Below are 20304 nucleotides of genomic sequence, written 5' to 3' on the forward strand. Positions count from 1 at the left end.
AAATTTAAAAAAAGAGCATTTCCTAGCAGATGGGGAATTCCTTGTTGCACTTTCACATCAGTGAAAACACATTTGTTCATAGTAAAATCCCACCGGTATATTTTAGATTTCATTTGATTCAATTTTAGTGAAAGATCATACAAAAACCAAGTGAACTTTAAGACTGCTTTTACACCTGTCCTTGTCAGTGCCTGTTATGCACAACCACTTAACCTCCTGTGCTAAGAAGCAGCTGTAAGAGCTGTCAGAAAGAAAGCCTGTTTCTGACTGCCTTTGATTCTCCCTGGAGACAAAGGTATAGGGATAAGACCAAATGGAGCAAGCCAACTTCAAAAGGACATGGTCACTTCTTGGGACCCTCCCATTTATATTCAGAAGTGAGCCTCTGTGACAAGGAAGAAACTTGAAAGCAAGCAGGCCTCACTGAAAAATGCTATTCTATGCCTGTGATGGCTAAAACCTGGATTGGGATGAGAGCTTCTAGATTTTTCAGCAACAGAAGCTCTATGTTTACCAATTTTATTTCAGAAATCTTAAAGTATAGGTGAACAAAACAAATCTCTCTTTTCCCTGAGATGGCTGAACCTTATTCTGTATGTTATTCCATTTTAAAGGAAACAAGCCAGCCAATTTCTAAATGAAGGCAGTTTCTAGCACCAGTACAACCACACAGACTTCCACACAAGTTCCACAATTAAGTACTATATTTAAATGCAAGAGTCAGCACAGACTTGGCTGTCATGGAAAAGGACCTCATTACAACTCTGATCTATGAAAATCTTTGAACCCCACCTCTAGGACATGAGTCCTGTTCAGCATTAGGACAAGCCAGGGGTACCAAGATTCCTTTCTCTACCAAGTGCACCTACTGTAAGAGCTTTTCCCCACTTTAGACTACTGGAATGCTGTAGAGGAAGGAAAACAGGTAAACATACATCTCTGCTTATCATTGTTCTTTTTCCAGTTTAGTATAAAGTTTTACAAAAATTCTTACTTTGATTTCTTCACATAGAGCCAGTAGACAACACCTGCAATCAGAGCAACCAGCAGAAGACCGACCACAATTCCCACTATTAGCTTTGCCTGGTCATTAACCTTTTCACTATTGTCATCTGAAGCGAAGAAGAAAAGTTAATGAGATGACCTACGATAAAGTAAAGCATTACAACATTTCTAAAGAATTTTCACCAGAAACAAGAAAAGGGACTAGAAATGGAAAAAAAACCAAACTAGGCATTGCTCTTTAAACGTGTTTTTAAGCTTCAAGAAAGTCACATCTTAGTCAATCACAGCACTAACTATTTCAAATCAAGTCCAGCTTTAAGGGACTTTAAGGAACTTGTGCAGTGCTCTACACAGGTCTTGAACCGAGACAATCAAAAGCAAGGGTTACAGAGAGAAAACCATACGTACCACTCCTATCCTCTGGCTCATCGTATTCTGGAATATTTACTGAAATGAAAAATGTTAAAATTAAATTAGAGACAACACATATTTGACCTGAACATCACCTTTAATTGCCTATTTACACCAGTGACAGAAACTGGAACAGTGTTTGCCAAACAACATATTTAATCCCATCTTTAAACAGAAGTCTTTCCTTTGTAACTATAATATATCCCTTAGAAGAATTTTACTCTAAAACTGTATAACATTAAAGTCAGAAATATTTCTGAGTATTTCTGTGCTAGCCTTCCAAAGCTTCTCACTACTTTTCGTCATGATGTGATTAAAGCCCAGTATGGCTGATTTCTGTTGTGAGTCAAGTCATACCAGTAATAATAAACTGGAATTTAGGGACTAAGGGATATTGTCAATTTAGTAATAAATAAAGACCTCTGTCTTGTAAATAAAGTATTACTTTGCAGTATTTTGTGCTATTGTGTTGTACTATTATTTTGTAATATTGTTTACTTTTCTAAATAGAGGTACCTAGCCAAGAAAGTGATGAAGACTAAGTGACCTCATGTAGAAAGCAATCAATAAATTTTATGTACTACTGATCCAGAGTGGATTTACAATTGCTTGACTTAAGACAAAAAGGTTAAATATCTTAGTATCAACATTACTATGCAGACCTACTCTTCATTTGAGTGTGATGTATGGGTACTTTATGAGAAACTGTAACTTTAAAGAAATGATCTTTAGAGGACACTCACTAGCAGAGACGTTCATGGAGGTCACAGTCCTTTCTAGCTCATTTTCTGCAATGCAAGTTAAAGTTACATTTTCCTCAGGAGCAATTACAATTTTACTGGAAAATTTCCCATTAACATATTTTGTCTCCTCTGTCTGAAAAGGTGAAAAATGAAGATTAGTATCCTTTAAAAACACAAAGAACAGTACACTCATTAATTGTGTTACACACTGAAAATGTTCAGAGGGAAACAACTTTCAACTATTATTTCAGTTCTCCAAACAACAGCAATAGAAATACATTTTTTATTAAATGGCAATGCAAATATTTGAAAGAAAAAGCCGGACAAAATATCCAGTTATAGATGGCATAGTGCACACTGTAAGACTAATGATAATAAAGGTTTATTCTGAAAAAGTTAACAACATTCTGTATTTGCTTTTCTTTCAACTATTTAAAAAATATTCCAAATGACAAAATTCTTAAAGGAAATTTCAGACTTCTAAGGTGTTATTTTTTCCATCTTGCTGTTTTTCATTTATGTCATTATAAGGAAAAGAATTGCTCTAAGTTTTCCAGTTTCCAGCTTTCCAAACTGTTTCCACATTAAGCATTATTTTGGCAAGCTCCGTGTATTTAGTAGCACCTACAGTATCTGCACTGTAATAGTGATGTGTCGTTCCTTAAATTTGCTGTACATTATTCTTGGATTAATGCAACACCCAGAGAAAATTATTTTCAATCATTTGTGTAGCTTCAAGACAATTGCTGTCCTATACCTACAAGTAAATGGACAAATTTTGACAGCTACACATAATTTCTGTAGGCTTAAAGCAGAACCTGATGAAATGTAATGGAATCTACAGGAGCACTGTACATTGTACTTCCATCCACTGACTGTAGAGAGGTCTCATTTATTTTTCCTGCTAAGGCAAAATGTGGCAATACTCTGCATGGGATTTGGTAATCCATATAAAAATACTTCAGTTTGCATATTTTCCAGGTATTTTGCCTGCTATGTAGGAGTTCTTCTTATTTATCCCCAAGGATGCGGGCATAATGTGAGAAACAACAGGTATAACCATACAAAAACAACTATAAATATTAGGATAAAAGCTGCAAAGCCCATAAGGAATTATACTGAATGTAACTTCTGATTCACACATGCCAAATTTCATTACACTTCACTCAGCTAATGCCTACATCAAGTACCCATTTGCTTTCTAATGTAAGTTCTACAATTCCATCGTTATTTGCAAATTCTTTATGCAATGGTGAAATCAGCACATTACCCAGATAAAACGACTAAGTACCTTCATTTAAAAAATGCATATTTCATTTGTAACCTTTTCTTTTTCCTTCCAGCTTCAGCTTGTAGCCAGTGGATCTCCTTTGCCTTCACCTGTTCTATTCAAAAAGGCTTTATCATAAAAAATCATCCATGTAAGTACCATGTAGCTACAGCTACCACTTAACCTTCTCTTAGATAAATGAAAAAGACTTTTCTTCAATCTCACTATCTGAAAAATGTTCCTCGACTTTAATTTGCACTTCCTATACACTAGTTTTTGGTGAATAAAGTAATAAGAAAGATACTTGCTTTATTTAGGATGCTTCCACTGCCTGTAACTGTCCACTGCACTGCTGGTTTGGGGAAACCTTCCACATGGCAGATAATTGTTTTAGACATTTTATTTGTGTTGGTTTTCTTGGTCATTTTGATTTGAGGTTTTCCTACAAGAACAATGTTGCAGTTAACCATTTGATTTAAAAAGAACAATAATAATCATAACTTTCTGCTCTCTTACCTTCCACAATAAGTTTAAGTGTCTGTCTTTTCCTCAATCCTTCCACCTCCTGGAGGGTCGTTTCACAGACATAGTTTCCAGCATCTTGATACTGAAGACTTGAAAATGATGGACTTGTTTGCATTCTGGTATTGTCCTGATAAAGTCAGGAGTTAGAAGTGACAGAGATAGACTCACAATATATTAACCCCTTAATGACAGATGTGACTACTATCAACGGGAGTTTTCACATGCTTTGGAAAATTAAAGCCACACTTTCAAGCTGTTTCCCCATTAATAACTAGCATTTGAATATCCAGCGTGAAAAGTAGAAACTGATGGAGATTTATAGAAGCCATCTCCTTTCTTCCTGAACAATATTATTTTTAAATCAAGGGCATAAATGGGATCAGTTATTAGCTCTGAGCTTTTCTAGTGGGTTGGCCAAGACCACAAGTGACAAAACATGTTTGAGACACAAGCAACTCTCCTCTAGGCCAGGCTTATGAGATCAACATATCCTCATAAATAACCATTAGGTATCCTTACTGTAAGTTTCCAGCACTACAGGTTTGGTGTAAAGCCACCTTCTTCAATAGCTGCATTTTTCACTGTCTGACCTCTCAACCCGTGCCCTTTTTGCTATGTTTATCAGAACAAAGACCAAGCTCACCTCTGAGAAAATGCATCAAAATTCCTCCAAATGGGCTTTTTTTCTTAGAGGAACCTTATTCTCAAAAGGCCTTGCATAGACAATTTCGAGAAAGTTGTATTTGTGTTACAATATGCCTTAATTCTCTCTATTTGAAAGCTGAGCTGATAATTATAGTAACTGATTTTCAGTCATCAATGTGAGTGAATAAGATCTCATTTTAAGCATATGCATAAGACTCATTTTAACAACATTCTTTAAAAAGCCCAACGAACAACTTCCTTCCTTCCTTCCTCCCAAAACACTGAAGTAGCAGCAGTAATATGAAGGGGTGAACACTCAGATGAAGTGTGAAATAGATTAATTACTGACCTTTATCCAAAACACAGTTGCATTTCTACTGGAAGAAATCGTGCATGACACAGGCAGGGCCTCTCCAATCTGTTTTGTGACTTCTCCACTAGGAGTAAGCTGCAAATCCAAATCTGGGATAGAAAGAACATTTGTAAAAAGTTAATCTCAGAAAGCCTGGCCCATTTCAGAGGCTTACCAAGAAAAGAAAATGTGACTAATTGCACTCATTAAATTCAAGATTTCATTTCTTCAATAAAATCTAAGTCAATTTTACAAGTAAGGGAGATGAGAGAATTATTCTAAAATAGGCATTGCAGAACATTCATATTTTTGCTGTAATTATAGGCTAACAGGAAAAGCAAAACCTCACTAATCACTAGAAAAATGGATACATTTTTTTCACCTTGTTCTGCTGAAAGAATGACAAAGTAGGCATAAGAAGATGAAGAAGTACTCCACATAGAAGTATGTGAATTTGGAAAAGGAAGTACAGAATGCTGTGAGGGCAGCTTGCTATGGGCCAGGTAAAAATGCATCTTCAGGGGAGGACTAGTGCAGGTGGGGACAGACAGGTTATGCTAAATAGTAATTGTAGAGAAAAAGGCAGGTCAAGAGGTACCTTTCTTCTGTGTGATAAAACTAGAGGATTTTTATCCTCAAAATCTGAAGGAAATGAAGGTGGTCAAAGAAGGTGTATGAGACATGATACTGACTGAAGGGGTGAGATGTCTGAATTACAGGGTTGGGGCCCTTTACACACGAAGCCCTTTACTTAAAGTGCCACTTTAGGTACCTCAAAAAAGACTCCAAGCTCTGCCTGACATATTTAAGCTCCCAGGAAATTGCAGTCAGCAACAGCTGTGTTTGACACAAGGCAGGGTGAGAGCCAGTAACAGGAGTATCAGAAAACACTGCTTTGGATTTTTCTTAGTATAAAGGTTTATATATAATATAAACCTTATATATATAAGCTATTTCTTAGTATAAATGGGCTGGTCATTTTTTTTAAATTTTAATCCTACAGTGAAAGAAAAGCAGAGTTTGCCAATCTCTATTTTGCTTCCCCTCTGACAGTGCCTTGCTTCTGAGCCAAGTTGCCTGGTTGAATGACTATCACAGATGCGTGTGTGCACACACAAACATGTGCAGTCAAATGCACACATGACTTCATCACAAATATAGTACTTGCTGGCAAAGTACTGTAAAGCCTCCTTTTGGCTTTTAAGCAGAGCTTAAAAAAAAACTTGAGACAAAAATCACAGTAGAGGAAAGCGAGTTTTCCTTAACAAAACAATGAACTTCCCTACTGGCTTCATTCAGTGGTTGCCCTGGGAACACCATTGTAATTAGAGGTAGAACTTCAGGGAACAACTAGGGTTCAGCCTGTACTACTGGTCTGCAGCACTATTATCTGTGTTACAAGCCCAGTGTCTCGTCCAAGAGGTCACAAGGACTGTACTTTCATCTGTGCATTTGTCAAAGATCTTGATGAGATAAAATGGCATCTTGTTTCTGTACTCCTATGGGGATTTCCTATCCTCCCTCCTGAAACCAGTAAATGGAATCCAATTATTCTCTGGTGGCTTCCAGAAGAAAAATAAAGAAATAAAATTACAAGACTCCTCCAGTGAGCAGTATATAGATTCGGATGGTGTATGGGATGTGTTTCTTCTTGCTTTGTTACCCTTAAACACATTCTATCAAGGCAGAGGGGTGGTTGAAGAAAAAGCTAAGATTTTTTCTTTTTTCCCTCAAGAATTTCCTTATACATGTACTTAAACCTCTTGTTCTTTGAAGCAAGATAGCACCTCAACCCCAAGAGATCACCAAGACCATTCAAGAAGGTGTTCCTCTCACATTTGTCATAGGGAGCAAAAATTCATGAAAGTTTTTGCCTTCACCTCAGGCAAGAGTGACACTGAGCCCAGAGCAATCCTTGAGTCTTCCTCCAGGATAGTCTGTGCCCTGCCAGCCCCTTTGTGTGGTGTAACTGGGACTACAATCCCTCTCACACCATGGTCTTGGTTGCTATAGCAATTCAGGAAAATTTACAGTGTATGAGATGAGCTACTTAACTCAGAGCAGTATTTGTATGACTTGTGAGGCAAGACAGAATTCAGCTACTGCTATAGGATCCCCTCTAGGAACTCTGCACAAGCAACTTGATTTAGCTTAATTTTCTGCCAGTTTATCTGCCAGGTCCACAAAGAAATGCTATGTAGCTACCTTTATCTCGCTACTTAGTAAATAATCTCTCTTTGGTACAGAAGTATGAGGAGAAAATATTTCGTGCATACAGAAGACTGTCAAAATTAAATTTTTGTCTCCATTGAAAGAAAAACTTTTCTGTGAGAATTTTCTGTACATTTCACATTTGGCTTTGAAATGTTCTTCAGAAACAAGCTCCTCATCAGGCACCATTTTCAATATATGCTAGCTCTTAATGTGGTCTCACTTGAAGTCTTGCATTGATTTCAGTGCTGTCTTTGCATACCAAGTAGAGCAGGGAAGAGACAAACAGTGCATTCTGCACGTATCACCACATCATGTGAGGGAGGTATGGAATTAATGTGGGCAAGACTGGAGCACACAATTCAGTTTGGAAACTGTGGCACATCTAGGACAGACTTGCAGCATTTAAAGGAGGCCTCTGATTGTACTGTGCTACAATTGGGAAAACTATGCAGGCACTTGCTTGTTGTCTGAGCTCCATGAATAAACTAGCAGACAACTAGAAACTTCTCCTAGTATCCTGAGAACATATTTTCCCATGCAACATTCAAAAGGTGATTTCCCCTGTATTTTTGATGGCTTTAATGAAAGAGACAAGTCAATACAAGGCTATAAAAATATCTACAGAGAAATACAAGTGCTATACTCCTAAGACCTTTAATTTACTGGACAGTTTGCAGAACCCATTTTAGCAGAAAGGAAAGCATCACAAAGAGGAAGTTCCACAGACCTACTTACTCCATACTAGGTTCTACATGCAGAAACAGTTACAGAATCATAGAATGTTTGGGTTGGAAGAGACCTAAAAGATCATCTACTTCCAACCCCCCTGCCATGGGCAGGAACACCAGCACTAGGCCAAGTTGCTCAAATCCCCATAGCAATAGATAAAGAAAGGGGACTGTGGGTTGAAAGAGTTGCTTCTTTATAGCTGAGAGAAGATACACCTGTCCTCTGCTGCAGGGTGCTTTCCTTGCCTCGCTCAGGGAGTGCTGCTACACCTCTGTAAGTGGTTGTAAACAGCTTTTGCTCTGGTCCCCTTCCCTGCCAGTTTTGCTCATCTGACCCTGGGCAAACTCACTGAAGGAACAGAGCTGGCAGAGAATTTACAACCTAGTGTAAAAAACCCCAAACCCACAACATCAATCTTGTTCTGTTGCTCCCTCTGTAGAGGGACAAATCATGCCAACCAAAAGCACTCAGCTCTGCTGGACTCTAAACTGGGATCTGGCTGCACAGATCCTGCTCTGAAGGGCAAGAACTCAGGTTGTACAGTTTGTCCTTTCATCCCTCCTCAATTTCCTTTATAAATAAAATATTTCCCTAGACACTATGGGTAACTCAGATGCTTCAATGTCAATTTTCAGCTTTCTGTAAGTCTCATAATTTACATCCAATTTGCAAAAAGGGAGCTCTGTATTCAGCCAGAATATTTTTCTGCAAATAATATTTGAGGAATATGGCATTATAATGTTTTTTCATACCAGCAAGAAGCTTTCCCTACCTAGACACTGAAAGAAATCAGGGTAATTAGAATGCTCAGTAAAATTGTTTTGGGAAAAAGCACTACAGTTGAAATTTAACAAATTACTGTAAACAGTTTCTCAAATTTAAATTATTATATTGCCTGCTTTTTGTTGTGTTTGTGGTTAGGTTTTTAAAAAAGAAAACAGAAAATCTAAAATACTGAGATTGGATGGGAAGAAATGAAAAGCCCTGACTCCTAATCAAGGTTTTTTCAGTGTAACAGCAGAGAGAGGAATATTCATCCATATGTGACAAGGTAAAAAATAAAGCAAAAGAGGGAGAAAAAGTAGGATTTGATAGGCATTAGTAAGTACTATCTGAAGGACAAACTACATCCTGCAGAAATGCTTTAGAGCAGCATAAGGAAGACACTGAAGTACCTTAAGGATAGGGCATGGTCTGGACATTCAGGAATTACAGAACTATTCCAGGCCATTGCGCCTCTTTTAAGCAAAGGCTTTATTGCAGATAGAGGTGTTTTGGAAAAACAAAATGAACCCTAAGTAAAGTGAAGCAGTAGGGCACTAGAGCATAGCTCTGAGTTCTGGGTAGCTGCACTAGCTGCCAACACTGGGAAGACTCACACCTAGAAAACACATGCTTCTCTGGCATAGTAAAGCTCTTCCAATGTGCACACAAAATAGAAGAGAAAGGAAAACTGGCTTGTTAAAAATAACTTGGAGCGGAGGACTTGATTTTTTAATTATTTATGAAAGTATGAGTAGACCTGCAGTCCACTAGGAGAAAAATTAAAGGGTCAGTTATAAAGCTACATTTGCTACCTTAACTTTGCTAAGTTAAGAGGCAGAAGCACTGGGCTCTTTTCAGATTTTACATGCCCAACTCTTGGCAAACAGAAGGGGTGGGCAGGGTAACAGCAGATGAACTTATTAAAGGCAAAATATTAATTAAATATAACAGTGTAATTGTTCATGTACAGATATATTATGGATGTATTGTACCTCTTCCAGGAAAAAAAATTCAAAACCAAATACAAAAACATGAAGTTTGTTTTCATGTAAAGTATAACAACTGTGGAAGCCTTTAAACTTCATTATCCATCAGATCCCTCTGAATCTGTCAACTATTGATGCTACCGTGAAGACTTCAGACCATCAATATTTTTAGTGGAAAACCACCCCTGGCTGAGAGTTCCTGCTCATGTCTTCTCCATAGGGAGATTAAAAGCAACTCTTGCTTCAATGGTTCCACCAGTTCAATGGCTGCTTTCGAAGTGTTGCTGATAGTGTGAATAAACAGTATCCAGCTAAAGAAAATTTACTGAGCTCTGTAGCTCTCACGATCCTGGGAAAAGTAAAAAAAAAAGCAACTTTTCCTATGAGAACATAACAACATCCTGAGTCTCTTTTCTAGACTCCTTACATGTTAAGCTCATTGAGGGAATGTGAACTTGATTATGAAGAATGGCCTTCAGTGATATCCCTGTGGATCAGCTTCCATGTTTGTGTACATTCTAAGGCACGGCCAGAAGAGAGTAATTTGCCCTATATACGTTCACATGACCGAAATATAAAATACCAAAATTCTCACTGTATGTGACAGTGTATACTACACAAAAGTTACATGAAGTGAAACTGTATCTAGGCCAATGAATTGAGAAAGTTGAGATTTTCAAACAGAAATACATTAAAATAAATAGAAATGACCAGACACTCCTTCAAACCAACTGCTTCACCTGTAGGTAACTGCATTAAGCTACATACATAAAGCAGAGAAACCATCCCAGGAGGTCCAAGATCAGTTTGTATCCTACCTAAGAGTGCAAAATGCAATGACTTACAGTGCACAGTGATGGTGGTCGAGTCCATCATGCTTTTGTCAGTCAGAGAGCACCTGTATTGTCCTGTTGCATTTCGTCTCACATCTGTCATTATGTAAGTATCTGAGCTTCTTATACCTTCTGTTTCTCCCTGCGGGTGGAAAACAAGACTGTACATGGGCTTGCTAAACCCACTAATTTTTGTTGAGGATTTTTTAAATTATAAGGATAGCTAAATACTCCAAAGTACATATAGACAGGGCATCATTGAAGTGTAATTTCCTATTAATTATACTGAGGTTTACTTCCTGTGTGACAACATAATTTTAAAAAACAAATACAATCAAGAGCTTACTCTTTTAATTGAATGACTAACTCATTTTAAGAGAATGTTAATATACAAAATTTGAAAGTTTAGCAGAATAAGTATTGCAGAAATCAAAAACCAAAACAAATTGTGTAGCTAAATCTGATTCTGATATATTCAGTCTAGGACAAATCATGAACTGATTTGTACTGCATTGCAAATTTTTGAACAGCACAAGCAAACCTTGCTTTATCCACATCACAATATAGACCCTGGTCAGGTATACACTGCATTATATGCAGTTATCCACAGACACTGGTGTTCTGAATTAGCCAGCAAATGTTGCTTTCTGGCTGTCCAGTTCCCTAGTTTCCCCCTGATTACTGACTTAGATCAGCTTTGAAACAAGCATAGGATGATACCCTAATTCCTATCTCTGGATCCAGAAGGAGATTTATAATACCTCTGAGCCTTTTGAAGGAATCACCCACTGCAGCTCTTCTTGAGAGAAAAGACAGGGAGTCCAAAGATAAGACAAACTTGGGTGTTTAGCTCACTCACTGTGATAGTGGAGCAAGGAGAGATACCAGACACTTTTTCACTAGCATTTAGTGCGCTTCTAGGATGACTCACTGCATCTAAATGGCTGTTCTGAGATAAGGACTTCAGCTCCTAGCTCCCCTTGCTCTCTTCAGCAATTCAAACATGCCAGGAGCCCAGAGTAGACGACAATTATGTTCAGAGGGTGATATGCTGGGTTTGAAATATCTGAAAGGATACCACTTCTGTCTTCTTGCAAGAGCAGCTCTGCTCAATGCTGCAGCAGGAACAAATAAGGCATGTAAAGTAGGAGCGGGAAGGAGGACATGGGAACAAGGACCAGAAGCCTTAGAATGTAAAGTCACATCTGTCTGTGGACTTCACCAGTACTAAGAAGATTAATGGTAACAAAGCCTTTATTTTTCTCAGTCTGTGTCTTATGCATTTGACAGATTTGTTCTCCTGTGCTGTCACACACATTCTTTTTTGTTTTATATGCCACCAAACAATTAATTAATTAACTGAAGAAAAGAAATTGCACAAAGATTAATCTGTGAAAGTCCAAAATATAGCTGAATTAATTTGCTGTACTTTCACTGCTGGATCTGTGTTATGACAACAGATGAGTTGGTTTCCTTCAAGGTGCTAAACTGCTGTAATCAAAACTGTTTATTAAAATACCTGATGATGGGAAATGAAGCATTGTAATTTTTAGTAGGTCTATACTCCTGCAAAATTCGGGTGGGCTGGGGTAAAGGAGAGATTTTTTCAAAAATATTTTGCCAACTGAGGTGAGGCATTCTCAGAGCATGCTATAATGGTCAATGTCTATCTTCAGTGTTTGTCACATCGAATTCCTTCCTTCATTTGTTACAAAACCACGTATACACTGACATGTAGCAATGTCTGTAGGAAGGAATGACACAGAATATTTCACTAGGCAGCGACAGCAAGGCAGGACGTACCGGAATGTAAAACAGGAACTCCTGTGGAGGAGGGTTGCCATTTCCTGAGCACTTCAGAGTGATGTTATCGCCCTCTTTAATGGTACTACTTTGTGGCAGCACTTGAATAGTCACCTTCTCTGTTGGGTCTGTGAAAATAATGTACATATTTAATAGCTTCAGCATAATCCGCACAGCAACACTATGCATGCAATATTCATGGCCCAAGAAAATGCAATTTTATCATCCTGCAGCTGAAAATATTTGCACGTGTAGATCTTTTCATAAAAGAACTTGAAGTTAATCACACTCTCTATATTTTTGCCAATTAAGTGCAAAGAAGTCATATGACATAAAATTCATTTTTCTTCTCCAAAATACCTGTAACTGAAACAGCGATGATTACAAACATGTCATGTGCTTTAAAGCAAAAGAAATCCTGATTAGTATGAACCATTTCATGGTGTGATTTCATTATGAGGGATTAACTTGTCCTCTGTGAAATTCCCTTTTTGGAGGACTGCAGCAATCAGAAAAACAACTGAAGCTCTCAACACCATGTATTAGTACTAGATAATAGCCTTCTGGCATTAAAAAGAAAGAAATATGAACTAAGCAACTATATTCAGCCTATTCTATATGCTGATCACTACAGGCTTTCAGAAAGATAAATCTGGTGAACATAACAGGACCCTTAACATAGTCAACAGAACAGTAAATGTAACATACTTCTGTCATGTTCACTGAAGTTGAACTATAACTTACATTTTACTTTCACAATTTTCTAAAGCATTCTTTAGCAGATGCTATTCTTTCTAAGTAGAGGCTTAAATATAATTTTTAAAAAACAAAGTAAAATGAACAAAATTAAAAAAAATAATATGGGCAGATAACTCTCACCATTTTAATTTCAAAGGATAAATAAAATTCCATCAGAGATGCCAGTCTTGCATTAAGATACAGTACAGCGCACCTTATTAGGCACTAAAAAATCTCCACAGCAAAGAAAGTCCTGGCTGACAGGTGATTTTGTGTGCTTAGTGAAGCGTGTGCTCTACAGCCCTTCCAACCCTCCAGGCATTTATCACGTCTGTCTTCTGTGACGGGATTTCTCAATAACAGGAGCTGCAGTTCACTGGGGCCTCTCAAGGACTGGGAGCCCCAGCAGAGCACAGCACCTCACCCCTCCTCAGGGCAGGAGGGGTACTGGATTCCAACCAGCCACAGCCTCTCTCCCTCCTTCAGAGCCTCCGCTCCCTTCCATGGCCAAACAAGCTCCTTCCCCAGTACCTTCAGAGCTGAGGCACAGCTTCTCCTGCTTAGAAAAAGGAAGTCCAGCATCATTGCTGGTATGGAATACAACAGATGCAATGAGATAGCTGGCCAGGAATGACATGCATGCCCTTCTTGGTAGCTGCTGGACCAAAAACTCAGTTTCAGGGGCTGCCGCAAAAACGTGTGTCTCCTTCTGTCAACTTTACGTTAAGGTAAAGTTATCATAAAGAACGTCTAGATATATCCTGGAATTGCTTAGGCTTTGTCTCAAGACTGAAAAGGAAGGAATTAATAAAGAGTAAGACTTTAGGACTTTAATCTAGAACAGGTTTTTCCTCTCAGAGATAAACAGAACTGGATGAAATGGGCACAGTTAAACAAAAGTAACATTCTTGCAAAGCACCAGTCTTTTCTGTAGAAATATCTTACCCTTCTATCTACTGTAAACAACCAGGAGCAAATTTTAATTTAATTTGCTAAACTAGAAAAAAACCCCAAACATACAGAAGTAAATAGCAAAAGACTACTTAAACTAAGATGTTTAAGATGAAGAGGTCACTCTTCTGAGGAAGATGCAGCCTGAGAACAGGAAGATAGTATCCAGTGCCACGCAGAGTGGTGTTTGGCATGAGTAATGTGCTCCCCTGCTTTCATTAATAAACAGGAGCAGCCTGGTGAAGGCACATCTTGCCTCTCAGTGGCACATATTCCTGACTTGGTGTTTCTGCAAACTTGAGATTCTGCTTTCAACAACAGCAAAATTCCAGGAGCCAGCACCAAAAGGCAGCCATTTAGTAAATGAATGCTGCTATCCCAGAGCTGTCCCAGCCAATGTGCCATTTCAAGGAAAACACCAATGCTGGAAGCAGTATGAGTGTGAAGTGCCTTTGACTCTAATCTGTCATGTAAAGCAGTTTATCCATAACAAGACAGACACCTAACAACACGGCATGACTGGGAAATCTGCCTGACAAACATTATCTTTTTACACTGATTACTGCTGAGGAGAACCCCACATAACTGGAGCCTAGATAATTAAATATCTGAAATACTATCTAAGTGCCCACTTCCAAGACTTCTCTCCTAGTACTCCTAGCTTTCAGTAGCTTCCTTGCTTGCAGCTGCAAAACCAAGCACGTAACTGCTGCTAGCTGAGCTAAATTATCCTAATCCAAGTAACATCCAACACAGCAAGAGCTAATTCACTCTTCTTCTCACACTAGGTTACAGTGGCTGGCTCCTTCCAGGACATGAACTAGCTTATTAAACACTTGCATGCTAAAGATTGCACTAACTCAATACAAAAGATAAAATAAAAAACCAAAACAAACAATGAAACATTTCTTAGATCCTGAGTGAGTAGATATATCTTTAAAAAAATCTTCTGCCGGTATAATTTTAATCATGCTCTCCCCATTTCTTTAGGATAAATGGATAAGTTGCAAGGAATGAGCAGCAGGTCTTTATGATTTTGTTCTATTGGTTTAGAGATTCAAAATATCATAGTTTTGACAGTCCATCTAAAATAAAAAAGGCTGAAAGACTTCAATTTCTTAGAGTTGGAGTCTGACATTTTTTTAATCTGCATTATATTTGACTCATTAAAAAAATCACAATTATTGAGAAACGAATTAGGATCACTGTACTAAACTAAAAAAGCAAAACCAAATCAGACAGGCCATTAACATCAACTAACAGAAATCGTGAAATGCATCTGTTAACAAAGAATTTCACAAATTCATTTGGAGATGCATTTATGCAGAGTAAGGAACTGAAGTTACAGCAGATGAAAATACTCATAAAGAAAGTTGGGAAACTCCACATTCTAAAGACAGAATTCATACTTGAGGCCTCTTCTGAGGTACTGAATGGTGTGCCTGCCTTCCATTATTTGCTAATTAGCAGCACACTGGTGGAATTAATTAAATTGTGTATTACTAGGCCAGGACTAGAAGAGCTAGTTTATCAACCATTAAATCTTTATACAGAGGGCACACTATACACGGCCAGTGACCATCCTGCAGCCATGCAGCCTTCTTTTCCCCTCACATGGGGAGTTCTTACTTGCGAGTGCATGTAGTACATGCACCACAGGAACCTGGAAGAGCCTCACCCTCAACAGGTGAAGTGGCCCTAATGCATGAAAGCAGAGGGGAAATGAGGACAGCACAGCACCTCTTGGCAAGTAATAGCAACAAATGCTTTCTGGTCATTACATTTCTTTCCTGGGAACATCTGCCATGCACAGCAGGAGTTATTCATAGTCATGGGGCTCCACAAATGACAGAAAAAAAAGCCACAGTGAAATTTGGTGCCCAGCTTTAGATCCAAACCAAAAAAATAAGAAATGCTTCTAGCTTTAAAGTGATGGGATAGGTATCTGCAGGCTTGGAATGCCTGTGGTGTTTCCAGGAGTAACAGTTGTCCCAGGGGTTTTCTTCTCCATTAGTTCTTCTGCTTGTCATTCTGGAGAAACAGCTGGTGAAAAGACAACCTTAATCCAGAGGAAACCAAAGACCTCCAAGGTTTGGTTTTATTTGGGCAAGGTCAAAACCAATCCCCTACCCTGTGGCTCAACAAACTTTACCTGTAGAGGAAAAGCAACTATCATCTAGGCAGAACATACATGGCACTTCCAGCCCATGGCTTTTGTTTTCAAGGCAATGGTGCACTCACACTGCATGGAGAGATCCAGTGCCTTACTTATTTGCTTTGTATTCAGCTGGATTACACAGCTGTCATACAATTTATGCTAAGACATAGATGCTGGGCTGTATACTTAGACCCTATCACTCCCAAAACAGGGACTAATCTTTTTATAAGATGAGGTATTTCTTGAAGTGTGCAGAGAGGTAACACTTGATTGGATATATTGTCTATCTCTGGTTCCTCTACATCCTGCTGGGACCCGCTCTCTTCTACAGTCCTTCAGAAGAGTCATTTTACAAGACTTTGAAATGTCTCTTCCCCTGGTCTCTAAGTGCTGCCACCTCCTCTGATCTTTCCTTGCCAACAGCCTGTTTTGTTTACTCAAAGGAGCATTTTGATTTCCACATCTGTCAGTAACACAGTAAGGAAGCTGCTTTAGAATTCAGTCCAGTTAGAAGCAATTATTTACACAAATTCTCTACTTAAAAGTCTACCAATATTCAAAATATGTATTTTAAATGTAAAACACAGCATCTTACAGCTGTAGAGAAGCATTTTATGCAAGGTAGACAGCCAGCATTAACTGCTTGGTGCTGACTCTGCAAAGATGAAAAACATTTGAGTTTACTAAAAACTGTATTGTGTATTTACTGCATATTTCAGGGGGCACAGAATCAACCACTATAACTTCTCTTAAAATTCTCAAAAGCCCATTTCACTGTGACTCTTTATGGCTACCACTTTTGTCAACGAAATCTTGATATTCAGTATTCTATTGTTAGGAAAAATGAAATCTCATGTAAATCTGAAGATAATAAAAATCACCTTGGCAATGTACTCAGACCTTCTTGATGCAAATCAATTTTGAAGAAACCATTTCAATAGCCAAGAAGCAGTAACTCTCTAATTTTGTAAACTGTTTTTGATTTTGCTTTCCCCTGCCCTGGAGGTAGACTTTGTACAGCAAAAGATGCTTTATGGATAACTTACAGTGAACATCGAAGACAACTGGTTCAGACTGCATAGTTTTCTGGCCAGATGGTCCATAATAAGTCACAATGCAAGAGAACTTGGCATTTACATCCTCCTTTGTTGGCATGTACTGAAGAGACGATGTCATGGTGAAAAGTCCAGTTGTTCTGTCCACAATCTTTTGCAAATTTATGACCACAACTGAAAAGGAAATAATGTTTCAGCGTCACACATACAGAATTTGAAACCTTTTTCCTGTATGTTGTTGCCTGTTCTGCATTTGTGATCAGGCTGCAAACATACAAGCAGCATGACATGTCACCCAAGAGATTGTACAAACTTTTCCTGTTGTACTGCCACTGAGGTATGCAAGGAACATTTTACCAACAACATACTCCTAACCTACCAAATATTTTAAATCCAATCCAACAAAAAAAACCTAGTTGCAAACTGGTGGGGTTTTTAATACAAATCTCAGCCTACTTTGTAAGACAGAAAGAAGACCTCAAAAATGATGGCAAAAAAATTAGGATCAAATTTATTTTTTAAGCTTTCTCTGATTTATGGAAGGAAAAATATTGTAGCCTGATCAGTCTGTCAAAGTTGAAAAGAAGGAAAAAAATAGTCGTTCATACATATCCTGGAAAATAACAGTTGTATAAGATGATGGTCTACATGGTCCAAAACACAATATTGAACAGGTAAGAAACTGAGACAGTTAATGCCTTATAAGAAGTTGAAAATTAGATACAGGTTTCTATTGGTTACATAGGCCCAAAAATAGCTTTGTGATAGCATTAATAAAGGCAATTCTCCTCCCTATGATGTGGTTTTAGAACCGGTACCAAAAGAGAAAGATTATGTGGCATAGCTTGGGTACTCTGAAAGGGCTAAACATCTTCTAGTTACATCTGTATATACATACAAGTAGCTTTTCTCAAAGGAAGAATATATTAGAAGAAAGCAGAGCAACCCTTATAAACACTCTTCTTGAGCCATGTGTGGATCCAGGGACATTGGTCATTACCAAAACATACCATCATCCACGGGCTGCAAAACTCTCCCGTTTTTGTACCACGTGACATTGCCCTCGGGATAACTGTCCCTTGCAATGCACTCCCCGAGCTGCAAAACAGACAGGAATTAGTTACTGGTTTTCTCCACTAGGTTTTGACATAATTTTGTTTTTACTTATGCTGTTTTGGGTAAAAATTTCTAGAAAGTTCAAAGGCTTAACCTCAACTGCTTTCCTTAAATAGGGAAAATCAAATCAGTGAGGTACAATTTGGAAGAGGGTGGTGGGCCTAAGGTCAGGACGGCCCTTGTTTGCAGATCAGGCAGGAATAAAGAGAGTAGTGGCAAGGCAAATGCTCTGTGCTCAGCCTGGCTATAGACTCACGGGCAGGTGTTCATTCACCTCTCTGAGCCACCACCTCTGTCTGGACTGAAAAGGGACTTCAGGCAGCTGTCAAGAACATAACTGTGAAGGAGGATGCTTCTCTTACCATTTGTAGCTTCTCTGTTTCTAAGAGGTCTGCTTGATGTAAGATTTCTGGTTGAGAGGGTTGTTCTAAAACATAAATAGGATAAAAGTACTGGTGAAGGGGGCACAAACAGCTGTTTGAAAAGCAAAAAAATACTAAAAATATGTGGACTTTTGAAACTAAACAGAATAATCTGGCCTGATTATCACAGCCTTACCTATGTTTTCCCATTAAAAGAAGAAAAGGTGAGGTACTTCTCTCTCAGTATTGGCAAATGGATTGAGAAGAACAAACTCTCACTTTAAACCTGTCACACCTTCCATAATGAATTCCATGTATTCTGACGATACATCTTTTAGCCAGACAGACTAGTTCACCACCCAGGAGGAGAGAATCTGATCTGATCTATCGATTTATAGGATATACATGCTGGAGAAGGAGCCAGTGGTACAGAAACTAAGGTAGCAACAAAAAAGCAGCTTTCCTGCAGATATTACTGTAGCTGAGCTGTCAACATTATAAAGGAACAAAGTCAACCTAATAATTCTTCTAATGTTTATTTTTTCCTAACTGGGATTATTACATTTAAGAAATTCAGATGATAGAGAGAAGTGTAATTATTTTAACCAATTCTGTGTTAGTTATATCTCTCTTAAAAAAACACAAACTTTTTCTTCAGTGCCAGTAAGTCTTTTTATTTACTTTTATTATGGTAGATGAACCTCTTGGCTTGCCAAAGTGGAGGATCTATCAGTGTTTCCATCATAAAAGACTACTTTCTAGAGACTATATAACTTGTCTGTTAAAACAGTTTGGCCTGAAGCCCGGAATGCAAATTTTTATCTCCAAAAAGAGACAGTTTTCCCCACAATTTTAAAAGGAGAGGGGAAGAGTGAAGGAAATAAAAAATAAATCAATGTCTATACAGTCAAGGAGAGCCTCTACACCCTATCTATACTGTTTAAACAAGCATACTTTGACAGACTGAAACATTCTTAACCGTGTCAACTTACAGAACCCTTTCCCCAAATCAAGCTTCCTATGAAGCACTGTTTGTATGTCACTAATCCCAGCCCTAAGTGAACTTCACCACTATCTTGCCAAGGTCTCTACACACACTGATGAAGTTGCTGATGTGCAGATGCACTGCTCCTGTTGTCACAGACGTAGCAAGCCTGTGTGTTTTCCCAATAATCCATTTTACTTGTGCACATACATGCACAGATACTCTTCACTTGGATGACTACTCCAGGACGGAGCAAAATCAGGTCAAAAGCGAAATGAAAGTGAATAAAAGAACCTATTCATCTGACATTTTCAAACAACTTTGCTTGTGGCAAAAAAGAAAACCAAACAAAAGAAACAGTCAAAGCTATACACTAAGACCATCATATTTTCTTCTAAAGACTAATAAAGATCTTTATTTTTAGGAGAGATATGCATGTTTATTTCTCTTTTGTCAGCTTTAAAGGAAAAAGGTGAATCTTTTTCATATAAGAACCAGTCAAGGACAAAATATTTTCCTGTCAATTCAAGAAAACGTGGTTTTACAAGACCATTAACAGGCCTTCTGGGTCAGATTTTTGGGTCCCATAAACAGGGATAGTTGCCTGCCTGTCCCAGTCACCAGCTGACCAAGCCACAACACCTTCTTCCACCTCAGC

At 38.3% G+C, this 20304-nt stretch overlaps 1 protein-coding gene across 2 annotated transcripts in view; it reads right to left on the bottom strand.

Moving 5' to 3' along the window:
- Positions 1 to 20304, bottom strand: part of ALCAM (activated leukocyte cell adhesion molecule) — a 118209-nt gene that overhangs the window by 9898 nt on the left and 88007 nt on the right. For both annotated transcript variants that reach the window (XM_039557745.1, XM_039557752.1), the window contains exons 4-14: positions 18662 to 18726; positions 18194 to 18281; positions 17175 to 17357; positions 12282 to 12409; positions 10491 to 10620; positions 4949 to 5061; positions 3946 to 4081; positions 3738 to 3871; positions 2160 to 2292; positions 1414 to 1452; positions 995 to 1112 (exon numbers count right to left, since the gene is read on the bottom strand). In XM_039557745.1, coding sequence (XP_039413679.1) covers positions 995 to 1112; positions 1414 to 1452; positions 2160 to 2292; positions 3738 to 3871; positions 3946 to 4081; positions 4949 to 5061; positions 10491 to 10620; positions 12282 to 12409; positions 17175 to 17357; positions 18194 to 18281; positions 18662 to 18726 — 1267 coding nt within the window. The remainder of the gene's footprint in view (positions 1 to 994; positions 1113 to 1413; positions 1453 to 2159; positions 2293 to 3737; positions 3872 to 3945; positions 4082 to 4948; positions 5062 to 10490; positions 10621 to 12281; positions 12410 to 17174; positions 17358 to 18193; positions 18282 to 18661; positions 18727 to 20304) is intronic.

Source organism: Corvus cornix, chromosome 1 (assembly GCF_000738735.6).
Source record: "Corvus cornix cornix isolate S_Up_H32 chromosome 1, ASM73873v5, whole genome shotgun sequence".
Classification (NCBI taxonomy): Eukaryota; Metazoa; Chordata; class Aves; order Passeriformes; family Corvidae; genus Corvus; species Corvus cornix.